Genomic DNA, 13,257 nt, shown 5'->3' with positions numbered 1-13,257 from the left:
TTCACTTAGCTTGTTCTAAGTAGGTGCTTTAGACCACTGAGCCATCTCACCAGCCCTGGATTAGGTCTTTAAGGCAAATATTTGAGCAGTCAGACAATACACTGAGCACTCAACTTTGAAAACAGGTATCTTTTGTGAGGAGCACAGAACATAGGGATGTGAAGGAAAATTTGTAGTGGTTGCTACAGGACCTTGAAATTTACGCCAAGAACTTTGCAATCTGTTGTCTAGATGTTGGGCAAGAACTGAAGGTTTGAGTGAGGAGGTAAAACAGAATTATAGAAAACTATCTGGTGCTGGTAATTTTTCTTGGTAGTATTGGTAAAAGAGAGGCTGAGAAGGGAAAGTGCCAAGTCTGGGGACAGGATGGCCCAGCACTGGGGTATGGCGCAGCCCGACTTTGGGGTTCACCTGGGAAGGTCAGGAGACTGTCGGAGGTTCTGTCTCTCGAGCCAAGTCAGGAGCCTACACAGCTAAGTGGTAGCAGTTATGCCATGCGCTCCGATTCCTAAAGGGATTGCCAGAGTGCTCCTTTAGTAGCAATGATTTAGTGTGTATTTGTTGAAATAGCGTTAGCCTTAGAGTATTCCAAAGTTAATATTGTATTAGTACTTGTGTTTGATGTGAGGAATTACTCAGCAGTGATCATTTGAAATCTTATATTGAAGTGTTTATTTTAATGTGAGATTTCACTGAGTCTATGATTTTTTACTTACAGGTTGAAAAATACTGAAAAAGAAATTGAAAAGAAAAGAATGAATGTGTTTAACATTCGATCTGTAAGTGATTCTCTTAGACTTGGTCAGCTCAAAGGAAATCACTTTGATGTTGTCATTAGAAATTTAAAAAATAAAGTAAATGATTCTGCAAACCTGAGAGAAAGAATCTGGGAAGCAATACAAAATGTTAAGGTAAGAAAATTCAATTTTATTTTTTTATTTTCATGTATTTAGTGTAGGGTCTACAGGGTCTCACTATGTGGTGATCCTCCTGTTTTCATCCTCCCAAGAGCTGGGATTACAGGCCTACGCCACCACACCCGGTCTCAGTCACCGTCTCAGCTTGAGGGGGATGGGGCAGCAGCACAGCAGGCCCAGAGATCGAACCCCTGGCCCCTGCATCTGCTTAAGCAGGCGCTTTAATCCGCTGATTTATTTGGACAGCCCTAAGAAAACTCAATTTTAAAATACAGTGCTATGGGCCAGGGAGGTAGCTCAGTGTCCTAAATGCCCGCCTGGCAAGCGCAAAATCCCAGGTTTGACCCCAGGTACTGTACACACAAAAAATACAGTGTTACAAGAAAATCCTCAAAGTTCCTCTCTTTATAGTGAAGAGGGGTGGACACTTGATTTTTCTTGTTTATATTTAAAAATTTTTTAAATGATAATTAGAGTCAGCTGCCTTACTTTCTGCTTTCTTCTTTGTATGTCTTTATGTTAAAACCCAACATAAGTACAGATTTACAAATACAGTACCATGTGTGAAGTTTCACAGTAGAGGAGGAGGGTCAGTGCGTAAGAGGTTTTTTAAAAATGCCTTCCTTGTAGAGCAGTATTTTAGAGAAATTTACTTTCTGGAAATTTTATTCAGTAATTCTTTTCAGAAATTTTTGGTAAATATATTGCTTTTAAGATTGTGTATAATCTTTTTTCTTTTTAAGCTAATTTTGAATTTTCTTCTATATATACATATGTAAGTTATATATAGTAACACATTACCTGGGTTTCTAAGTGACATATGCTAGGTTTGTAAATACGCATGTGCAAACATAGTTTTTAGTCCGATCATCTAGATTAGAGGTAGCAAATTTTCTGTAGAAGACTGATTTTTTTGCTTTGCAGGCATCTAGCTCCTTTGTTGTTTTTTTTTTCCCCTGATGCCTACTGTGATCCATCAGCTGCGTTGTGTGGAAGCCCCACACAGCAGGTAAATGGGCGAGCGGCTGTGCTTCCCGAGAGGGAAGTCGCAAAGATGAGTGCTGTGGGGAGCCGCGTCTGACCTCTGGGCTCTAGTAGTTCGCCATCCCTGATCTAACCCGGTAATTCCCGCCCTGAGGAGCTTTTAAGAAAAACACCAGCGGTCAAGTTCGACTTTCAGACCAGTTAGATAAGACCATTTGGGTGTGAGGGTTGACACTAATATTTACTTTACTTTTATATGTATGTGTGGATTTGGGTCTCACAGCTCGGACTCGCAGTGATCTTCCTCCTTCAGCCTCCCGCCTCTGCGATCGCAGGCGTGCGAGGGGGGCGGTGGGGTCGCAGCCTCGGCTTCCGCGGTGGCGCTGGCTCAGCGTGTGGTGCCCGGGAGCAAACCCGGTCCCCGTGCTTGCCTAGCAGGCCCTTAGCCCACTGAGCTGCCTCGCAGGCCCTGACACTGGGATTTTAAAATAAGGTCCTACGTGGTCCTGCCTGCTGCCGGTGTTGGCACTGATTCCGGTCCTCACCGCAGGGCTTTTATGCAGGATTTGATTCCAGCCGTATAGACAAGCAAACAAAGCCTGGCTGCCTTAAGGCAGGAAATACTTTCTAGCTAAAGATCTTTTATTTCTTACAGGTGTTTTTTGCTTTTTTAAAATTTTAATTATTAAGTTTACCGGTGCAGTTTAGATGTGCATAATGATTGCATTCATCACAGGGAATTTGTACCTGTGCAGCGTCTATCTTGGTTCTTCCTGTTTCCTGTTCCCTTCCTCCCTTTCAACCCCTTAGTTACAGAGCTTTGCTTCCACTTTACCTTCTTTTCTTTCTCTCTCTCTCTCTCTCTCTCTCTCTCTCTCTCTCTCATTTTCACCTATGTATTAGATGATTAACCCACTCTTTGTTTCCCTATGTCTGAAAAAAACCCGTCTTAGTTCTTTTATGCTCTCTTGCCTTTCTGCTTGTTTCTCCTTTCTAGTCTTTAAATATTATTTTCACCATTGCTTCTTGTATGCCTATACCAATTATGGTTTTTTTTGTTTAAGATCTGGAGAGGACTATTTAATAAATTTTTGATACAATAAGCTTATGTACTTGATACATGGGATATTTTTTATTCACAGACTAAAGGTTTTGTGAATTACTATGGACCACAGAGATTCGGGAAGGGAAGGAAAGTTCACACAGACCAAATTGGCTTGGCACTGTTGAAGAGTGAAGTGGTATGGATTTTAAAAATTATTATCTATTTATTCGTTTTTACTTATTACTCATTATGATTTACTAAGTTTTACCTAAGCTACCATGTTGCTGTTTTAGATATAACTTGTGTATATACACATATATACATATGTGACCTGTATTTCATCATTGAATATAAAGTAACTGCTGATATGATATTATAAAAAGCCAAGTTTGTGTAATGTGTCTTATGGGAGACTGGACAGACAGCGTACTGAGTAGAGGAATTAAAGAAGCACCCTCCAGCTCCATAACTTAGGTGTCATCATGTGGAAGCCAGAGACTGAAAGAAGAACAACAAACTTGAAAAAATCTGACAAGTCTCAGATGAAAAAGTACATATCACAGATAAGCTCCCTTGTCCAATGAGAAGGTTTGTACGTGCGGACTTTCAGTATGTGTTTATGTAGAGTCACCTAGGCATGTATTTTTACATTTGCATGGAGTGCACATAATGGAGGACAGTTACAAAACTGTAAAAGTCATGTTTAACCAGTGCAAGATATTCAGATCGTAGTCTTATACCCATTTTCATTTGTAGGATGATATGTCACAATTTAAGTATTTTTCTTCCTCCTAGAAAAAGTGAACTCACATGTCTTACTGTTTCACAACATCCTTGACTTCCCATCCTAAGCTTTATTATATTTTACTTTGGCTGCTTATTTCATATTTTCTAGTAGGTAGTAAGCTTTATTAGGACATGACTATGCCCCTTTCACTCAACACTGTATCCAGGCCCTACACTGTACCTGCCAAATAGCGGGTGCTTTATACTTGTTTGAATGTATTAATTTTGATGGAATATTTGTTAGAATGCTTGAATACTGTATAAGAAGATTGAGCTGAATGACTTTCGTTTTGAGATAGGGTGTCACTGTATTTGAGATGAGCCTTGAATTCAATATGTAGTTGAGACTGGCCTCGAACTCACAGTCCTTGTGCCTCAGCCTCCTGAATGCTGGGATTACCGGGATGTGCCACCATGCCTAGATTTTTTTTTTCTTTTTAAGGCAAGGTGTGGCTATGTAGTTTAGGCAGGCCTTGAACTCACTGTATAGCCCAGGCTGGCCTCGAACTCATGGCAACCTAGCTCGGCCTCCTGAGTGCTGGGTATACATGCATGTACCACCATACCCAGCTCTGAATGACGTATTTTAAGATTCTTTCATACTCTAAGACCCATGGAGTACAGAGTCATAAATTCCTGTGCTGGAGACAGTAGTAGGATACAGATACCATTTTCCAAAGAAATCAGGGACTTGAGGATAGAAATGAAATTAATGGCTCACCATTCCCCTGTGTTGATCAAGTTTGAGGATTTAGGTCACTGCTTTACACTTGTGTTCACACTCAACTGAAGAATGCTAGAAGCGCAAGTACTCAAACGAGTGGGGAGATGGCACTTTTTCCTCTTATATTTTAAATCGGCATAGACAGTTGGGGTGTACAGAAGGGTTGTGTTCCTTTTTCTTTCTTTCTTTTTTTTTTTTTTTTTTTGCGGTACCAAGGATCAAACAATAGATTGTATTTCTTTTGTAATATTGACTACTTAATCTTGAAAAGTCTAAAGAGAATTTGATAGCATCAAATATCATTTATCAAATGCCTTTTCTTTTAGGATAGCCAAGAGTTTGTATCTGTTAAAAACATTTTGACATTTTTATTCAGCCTGTGTTTTCTTGCTTGCTTTTTCAAGGTGAAGGCCGTAAAATTATTTCTTACACCAGAGGACTTGGAAGACCCTGTAAACAGAGCCAAGAAATTTTTTCTTGAAACTGGTACGTAAGTGGCTTTATCCCGTTGTGGCCGCACAGATATGTAATACAAATGCTATGTCAGCAGGAGGGCTTTATTTGCAATCTATGTGTGATGAGAAATAGATTGAAATATGTTGCATTTTGAATAATTTTATTGCATGGCCTAAGCACTTCATTTTTATCATATCTCTGGAACTTTTTTTTTTTCTATTATAAATATTCCCTGCAAGTAGGAGAGAGAAGAGAAATAGTTTCTTACTTTTCCTTGGCCAAGGTTTTCTGTGGGGAGGAATTCCCAAGTCTCAGTTGGTACTGATGACAGTATAACTCGTTAGAACCAGAACCAAATGTAAACTAGGCGAGAGTTCTCTGCTTTATGCATTGTTTTGGATCAGGTTGACATTTAGCCCAGACTTTGATTTTGAAAACTTCCAATCAGTGGGATGGTTGCTGTGCAGAGAGCTTAATGGGATGCAGTAAAGAAGAGCGGCCCCAGTTGGACCACCTGGGTTTCTCTGCCTGCCTGAGGGCTTTCCCAGTGAGTGCTGCTCGGCAGATGACTTAACCCCTTGTTTTACTTGCCATAACGCTGAACTGAAGCAAAGTGCAGTACTTAAAAGACTGCTAACAGATTTAAATAACACTCTTAAAACTGTACTTGGCACTCAGGAGAGTCAGATGGAGAGAAAACATTCTCTCGGGCTTTCACAGAGAGCAAATTGGTCAAGCAATGGCCATGACTCATCCTCATGGCTGACGCTGACAAAGGATCTACAAACTGGTACAGGGTTTCAGGGTAAATCCTGAGGGGATTTGACTGACCTTGTCAGATACAAAAGTTACATTTCTTGTTATGTAGGTCTTGCTTTTTCTTGGTCTAACCATCCAGCAGAAAGGTTAAAAAAAAACGAGGTATAAGAGGTGAAGCCATGTTGGTATGCTGGGCTGTAAAGGGCTCAGGTTAACAACTTTTGACATTACTAGTCCTATGAATGACCCACTACTATTATGGACTACTGGACTATACTGGAATATTTTGCTGAATTCAAATACCTACAATATTTAAATGACAACGGAATACCCTTCTCTGACAAAACTAAACAAAAAAAGGGGATACAAAGGGGGGACCATTTTGTATCTGTATATTCAAAATAGTTAGGTTAGATATGCAGCTACTTTTTCTTAATTCAGTGAGAAGAAAGATTTGTACTAATAGTGTTTGGACAGGATATCATGTCAGCATCTTGTACTATGAATAGCCATTAAGAAGACAACAACATGCAATGCATTAATTATTGAAACTGTCCTACTCATCGGTTTTGAAACTGTCTCATTGCTGTTTGCTTCTCAATAAAACTATTTAAAAAAAAAAAAACTGCCTGGCATGTGTGATATGCTAGATAATAATGTTCCTTGTATTCCTTGTATTAAATAAGGACAGCAGCAACCCTACTGCTTTAGGTTTGTTCAGACGTGTGATCTGCTTTCATGGATATACTGAATGTCACTGAAATGAGGAACAGCAGTTTTCAAGTATTTCTATGTATTATTTTAAATTGTATCCATGTCATATAGCGATCCTCATTCACGAGGTGGTACCATATTTGTTCCACATTGTGATTTGTGAACAGTGCGTTCATCTGTAACTGTTAGGTGAAATCTTAATTAGTACTAAAAGGAATTCAGTGACTTGCTTGTATCTGTTTTGGAGTCTGAGGACGTAATTTCTTCTTGTCAGTGATTCTTAAACTAGTGTGCATATGGAACTTTAATAAACTCAGTGAAATAACTGGTGTAAGGAGCTATGTGAATAAGCATCTTTGCAGTGTAGCCCAAGAATCTGCATTTTAAAAAGCATTCTGTTGGAAAGGTCCAGTATACTTGGAGGATCTGGATCTCAATTTTTTTTCTTACTGTTAAAATTCTATGTATACATGTATAAAACTTCAAAAAATCTAGTCCAGAGGGAGTAGCTCAGTGGTACAGTGCTTGTCTACCATGTTGGAGGCCGTGGGTTCAGTTTCAAGTATTGAGTATTCCATCCATCCGTACACACGCATACGTGCACACACAGAGTCCCTCCTAACTTGGTGATTTGTTCACTTTGTGGGATTTTCTGTTGTTTAGTCTTCCAAACAACTGCAAATTAGCTCCGTTTCTAAGAAAGAGATCTTATAAACTATTCTTAATTTTGGACTTTTTTCTTTTTTCTACCTAGGAAGGTAAAAGGAGGGTTAAACAATGAATGACTTCATTTCAAAAAATAGCTCTTTAAGCATAACACAGTTTAACTGGTCGTGCCAAGTATCGCCTTCGTAGTTGCAGGCAGTAGGCGGCATGAGGAAGGTCTCCACAAGCAGCTCTAAGCAAAAGCGGCTGACTGTCTGCCTTGCTGTTCACTGCAGAGGACCCTAAAGGCACACTTTCACTGATGCCCGAGTTCAGAGGTCGAGAGAGAGCGTTGCTGGAGGCCTTGCATCGCTTCGGCATGACTGAGCAGGGCTGCGTCCAGGCCTGGCTCTCTTTCCCCCACTCCATGCGCATATTCTACGTTCATGCGTACAGTAGCAAGGTTTGGAATGAGGCAGTGTCCTACAGACTGGCAACCTACGGAGCAAGAGTGGTGGGAGGCGATCTGGTCTGTCTGGAGGAAGCCCTCGATGAGCATTCCCCAAGCAGTAAAGTAAGTAGTACTTCATCAGAGAGATGTAGCTAACTCACGAGGGTCTTTAATTTTCGGAAGCCCTGATTCTGGGAACAACCTAAAACTTAACGTGCATTCCACGTGTGCATGACCACGTGCAGGCACACACACATGTGTATGTATTTTGCTCTGTAATCCCCTAATGCTGCTCTGCTGTTAATGTAGGGTGTCAGTAAATGGAAAAATTTTTAAAAGTTAAGAGAATCTTTTGGGATTCAAATAAGACAAATATAACTCAAAACTTAAGGAATAACCAACAAAAATTATCAGTCCTTAAAACTGAAGACCTTTGATTGGTTCAGGCATAGTTATGTCTTTAGGCTTAAAGCCAAAATTATCTTCTTTTTTTCCGTGTTCCATCGCTGCTTTTCAGTGTATTAGATCCCTTTCCAATCTGGCCTTTAATACTCTTATGTGGTATCTTAAGGGGGAAGTGGAAAACTGTAGGTTACGCAATTTAAGACATAGATGAATTCCCAGCTGGGGAACAGTCATACAGCAGCAGTGTGCTTGTTAGTTAGTTGTTAGGTGCCAACCCAGAAGGAGGCTCTAAAAAGCCAAGCCTGGTGCGCTCTACTTGACTGTATGTGTTCAGTATTTATTTGGGAATTAATTTGTTCATAAATTATTTAAATCCCAGTATGGTAGGGATGCCCATGAATCTGTGAAAAACAAAACAGTGGAAGAGACGGTGCAAGAGAGATCAGAGTCCTTTCTCTCTCTCTCTCTCTTTTTTTTTGGCTGGTTTTTCTGAGTTTCACTGCATCCAAGCTGCTTGGCTTTGAAGTCTCTGTTGTAGCTTAGGCAGGCCTCAAACTCATGGTGATTGTCCTGCCTCAGCCTCCTAAGTGCTGGGGTCACAGGCGTGTGCCACTATGCCCAGCGTTGCTCTGTGATCTCCTGTATAACATTTCTCCACTTCTTGTTTTTTCTCCTTTCTGTGACGCCTACTGCTATTCTGTGAAACAAAGACGGCAGGCGCCGTGTGGTGTGAGACCACTGCGGTGCGGTGTTGGCCGGGGCAGGAGCGGGGTCAGGCTGGGGAGCTGGTTGTGCAGAAGCAGAGCTCGGATTCAGCCTGGTAAAAAAAAAAAGGTTTTCTAGTTCAGGAAAAGAAGGTGACCAAAGTTAAAGTATTTGCGCGGAGCAGCCGCCTTGCTGCTTGTCTTCTGGCTTTAGTTCTCAGTGTTTGAAGCAGGAAGAGTAATTCGAATTTTCACGTAATCTACTTTGCCAGAAGCACGTTGCTACGGAAAGGTCCTGTTTGGGGACATTTATGTTCGTCCCAGGAACCAAATGATACAAAATACAGTTGGGAAAATTGATGCAACTTAAACAAGTGGGAGCCTCTCATTTTCATCATGTTTTTTTAAAAAAACAGGTCCATGTGGTAACTGAGGAAGAGGAAGCAGCCAGCACATACGCAGTGCACCAGGTGAGCTTGCTGCAAACTTACTATCACTTTACACTGTGGTACTAGCATTGTCCCCAGAAAACACAATGTTGACAAGATCCTCCTTTTTAGTAGCTTAAATTGTTATTTATTGCAAATTCACTTAGTGTACAGCACTACAAATTTTCATAAACATAGTCATGACCACCTCAAAAATCAGTATGAATAATTTCATCTCTCCGTCGGGTTTCCTCGTTAGCCCCTCCTGCTGCCCCGCGCCCTGGAAACCCTGGTTTGTTTCCTGTTGCTGTGGTTTTGCCTTTAGATGGATGGCATCTAAGGGCGCTGCCCGGCAGAACCTGTGCGAGCGGCTTCTTTCACTTGTGTAATGACTTTGAGATTCATTCATGTTGTGTATATTTGAGGGGTTTCCTCTGGGTCCTTTTTTTGACTACCTTTTGGTACTATTCACGCAACTGTCCAGAAGTCATCAGCAAGGGAAAGTCCCCACAAAGTGCGGTGTCTACTCCCGTGCGGCCAGGAGAACAAGGTGCTGTTAGCTCTGACTTGGCTGCTTCCGTGGCATGTTCTAGGCTGACTGAAACATGTATGTCCTGAGACGAAGTTTGTGCTGGTCATAGTCATGAAAGTGAAATGCGGTCGGAGCTCTCTGTGAAGGCTGTTTCACGTGTTTTCTCCTTCTGATTCACAGGTGGTTCTTCCAGTGCTCGGACACAATATTCAGTACCCAAAGAACCAAGTAGGGCAGTGGTACAGGGAAACACTCGGCAGAGATGGGCTGCAGACCTGTCGATTTAAAGTGCCTGCTCTGAAGCTGAATGTGCCGGGGTGCTACCGGCAGATACTGAAACATCCGCGTAATCTCTCGTACCAGCTCACGGGAGGTCTTGATGCTCGTGCGCAAATGCACGGCTTGCACGCCGATGGGCCGCCCGCGTCTCTTCTGCTCTCTTTCGATCTTGATGCTTCATGTTATGCCACCGTCTGTCTGAGGGAAATCCTGAAGCACGACGTGTAGCGCGGTGCCTCGGCGTACTTGTGCATGTCACTCTGAAGGAAAGCGGGCAGACTTTTCGGAGCATCTTCCATGTGGTAGAACTGCTTCCTCGTTGTCTCTTAATTTTCACAGCGTCCTAAGAAGTTGGAAGCTGATGCTTTGAAGCTCTGTGACAAGTGTCAGTTTAAGGTCTGTGGGAGTCCGAAACCTCTGTTCACCGTGCATTGGTGACCTTGGTTCAGTGGTATAAGATGGAGTCTCTTAAAGCCAAGACGTATACTGTGCGATAACACTTAAGAAATACTGTAATGTTCAAATACTCTAGCTCATGGGTGGTAAACCTGTGGCACGTGTGGTGCACAGAGTCCGCATCAGCGTGCGAGTGGAGCACCCCGCGTCACCCTGCAGCCAAGCCCTGGGCCTTCAGGATTGACTGCAGTGGTGGCACTTCATGGTGCGAAAGTGGGCTTTGGCCTGCAGTTCTACTGCTTTATGAGGTAAAGAATCTTTGATGAAGGATGAGACGCCAAGGCCAATCCTGGCTTACACAGTGAGGTCAAGAGTTCAAGGCCAGTCTGAGCAGGATCCCGTCTCAAAATCAGGCAGTATCAACTTCATAAATGGCAAATAACAAAAATACCTGCACATTTTGTATTGCTGTGCAAAGAAAATATTTTGTCCATGTGAAAATTTTAATGTTAGTTTAGCTGTCCCACATTCCTAAATTGGCTTTTTTTTAAAGACAGGGTTTCACTATGTAGTCCAGGCTGGCCTCCTGCCTCAGCCTCTTGAGCACTGGGATTACAGGTGTGCACCACCACACTTGACTCTCCTAAGGTATCCTTAACAGTGTTTTCTGTTGACTTTGTAGGGGGAGGACGCCTTGTGGGGGGGGATATCTGTGCGTCCTCTGAGTGCTGGTACAGTGATGAAATTTAAGGAGCAGTGTGGAACCTTACATATGAGTAACCAGGCACTTCAGTGTATCTACAGCAGTCTAACACCCTAGAGAGTATTAGCACAAGAGAATTAATTCAAGAGAAGGAAAAAGGTTGTGTGCACTGCAAAATTTGCTTATTTATTTTATATGTAATGAAAGAAATTAGAACTTATCTGAAAGTCAAGCATTAAATACCTAATGTAAGTAAAGAGATATATACTGAATTAATAGTAAGGATGTAGTTTGTCTTGGTTACTTTTCTCTTGCTGAGCAAAATACCCAACACCCAACACCCAACATGAAGGGAGGAAAGGTTTAGCATAGTTTGTGGAGGTTTCAGTTTGTAATTCAGCCGCCTGCATGGAGGGTGGTGTGGCACAGGGGCAGCAGTCCAGGGTGCAGAGGACACCAGAGGCAACTAGAGCCGAAATGGGGAGAGCAGGCCTTTTCCTCCCCTGTATCGCGAGCAGGCTGCCCACCCCCAGGCTGGTTGCAACACTCACACCGTCTCCTGCCCTCCACTTGCAAGGATGAGGATGTTTACAAAGTGAAGACTGCAGCTCCCTGCTGAGTCGTAAACTTCTAGACTTCTCAGGTTGACGCAATGAGTCAGCCATTACATAGTTAATAAAAATAAAGGATTTAGTAATGTTAGACAGTATTACCCAGCAAAGCAAAACGAGTGTGTTTCATGAATGCCATAACGTACTGAATTCACCTTTTACAAATGGAAAGCATGTTGGCATAGCAATTAAAAGCATGTATTTTGGATATAAATTCTTCCAGTTTGGATGTTAGAGATCTGTTACATATAGCACTGGGCAGGTTGTTTAAATTTATACGCTTCAATTTCAACATTTATCAAATAATTAGCAACTTCACAGGATTATTGTGAAGACTTCCTGAATTAATATATGGAACATAGCTGTAAGGATTGCCTGACACTTAATTATTGCTAAATAAGTGTCTGCATGTACAAGTTTGGAAGAGAGAAAAGAAATGAAAACGTTCAGTTAAGATACTGGAGGTTTAAAGGCTGGCCTGATAGCTCAGTGGACTAAAGTGCTTGCTTAAGCTGAATGCAGTGGCCAGGGTTCCATCCCCGGCAAGCTGTGCCTGCCCCGCCCCAGGGGCGCTCTGAGGCTGTGATGGAGACTGGGCACGTGCCTGTAATCCCAGTACTTGGGAGGCTGAAAACAGGAGAATCACTACAAGTCTGATCTACATAGTGAGACCCTGTAAACCCTGTCCTAAATACAGGAAAAAAGAAAGATAATGGAGGTTTAAATCACATTTTGGTCATGATATATTTTAGCAGTAAATAAACACAAAAATTTGTTAGTCTCAATTTTTTAAAAATCCATCACAGTTTTAATGTTTATTGAAAGTGAATTAATGCTCTATTCAGTAGCAAAGCAATTTTAGAGAAAACATTCTATTTAGTAAGATAAATTATATCTTATAAATGTTATCAGAAAAAGATATCAACTATTAAATCCTAGTTTTCTTTTAAATATTTGGTCATTAGAAAATATAAAACCACAAAAATATGCTACAGTAGTATTTTCTTCACCTGTAGATGGCAGTATAATTTAGATATGTGCAGTAACTGCTTTAGTCATATAAAGAAAAGATCGCTTAAGGTTATGTCATTATAAAATATATTTTGCTTTTAGGTGAAAAATACCAATAATACTTTCCCCGAGAACGTTTTCACTTTAGGAACTTCATTAATGTACTCTGGACCAGTTGATCACCAGTCCTAAGTTTTCATGAACATTTCAGAGCTTCCTAAGTGCCTTTTGGTTTAATTGTCCCAGTTGCATTTGACACTGAGTAACAGGCCCTGAGGATCATCAGTACGGTGGAGCGGTGCTCACTGTTCTGAAGAGTTTTGGTTAGTTTTAATAAATTCTTGTCCTAACATTGAGTGTCTGTTGTGCTGGTATCTCTTCCACCCTCTGGGGAGGTCGTAATCCACTACACTCATTTTTTGCATATTAGAGACATTTCTCGGCTGGGAAGGTAGCTCTGCGGTGTAAGCACCTACTTGGCAAGTTCAAGGATCCAGGTGCGATCCCTGGTACCGCATGCTGTGCCTGCCCCAGAGCCCCGGGTGTGCCGTGCCAGCCACCGAAACCGGGTGTCGTGGCACATGCCTGTGCTCCCAGCACTGGGAGGCTGAGACAGGAGGATCACTGCGAGCCCGAGCCGCGTAGCGAGACCAGGTACCAAGTAAGTAAATAAAAGATAAATAAAAGATTTTTTAAAAGTTAAAAAA

The 13,257-nt window shown here is 41.7% G+C and overlaps 1 protein-coding gene across 2 annotated transcripts in view; it reads left to right on the top strand.

The window, feature by feature from the left end:
- Pus7l (pseudouridylate synthase 7 like) overlaps positions 1-10,558 on the top strand; it is a 17,456-nt gene extending 6,898 nt beyond the window's left edge. For both annotated transcript variants that reach the window (XM_004638582.2, XM_023723523.1), the window contains exons 4-9: positions 719-911; positions 3,044-3,142; positions 4,861-4,942; positions 7,327-7,604; positions 9,007-9,060; positions 9,731-10,558. In XM_004638582.2, the coding sequence (XP_004638639.1) occupies positions 719-911; positions 3,044-3,142; positions 4,861-4,942; positions 7,327-7,604; positions 9,007-9,060; positions 9,731-10,057 (1,033 nt within the window). In that variant the 3' untranslated portion in view covers positions 10,058-10,558. The remainder of the gene's footprint in view (positions 1-718; positions 912-3,043; positions 3,143-4,860; positions 4,943-7,326; positions 7,605-9,006; positions 9,061-9,730) is intronic.
- The last annotated feature ends 2,699 nt before the right edge of the window (positions 10,559-13,257 follow it).

This window comes from Octodon degus, unplaced genomic scaffold (assembly GCF_000260255.1).
Source record: "Octodon degus isolate 3935 unplaced genomic scaffold, OctDeg1.0 scaffold00100, whole genome shotgun sequence".
Lineage (NCBI taxonomy): Eukaryota > Metazoa > Chordata > Mammalia > Rodentia > Octodontidae > Octodon > Octodon degus.
Note: the sequence above shows the minus strand (reverse complement) of the source record. Positions and strands in the feature narration are given on the sequence as shown.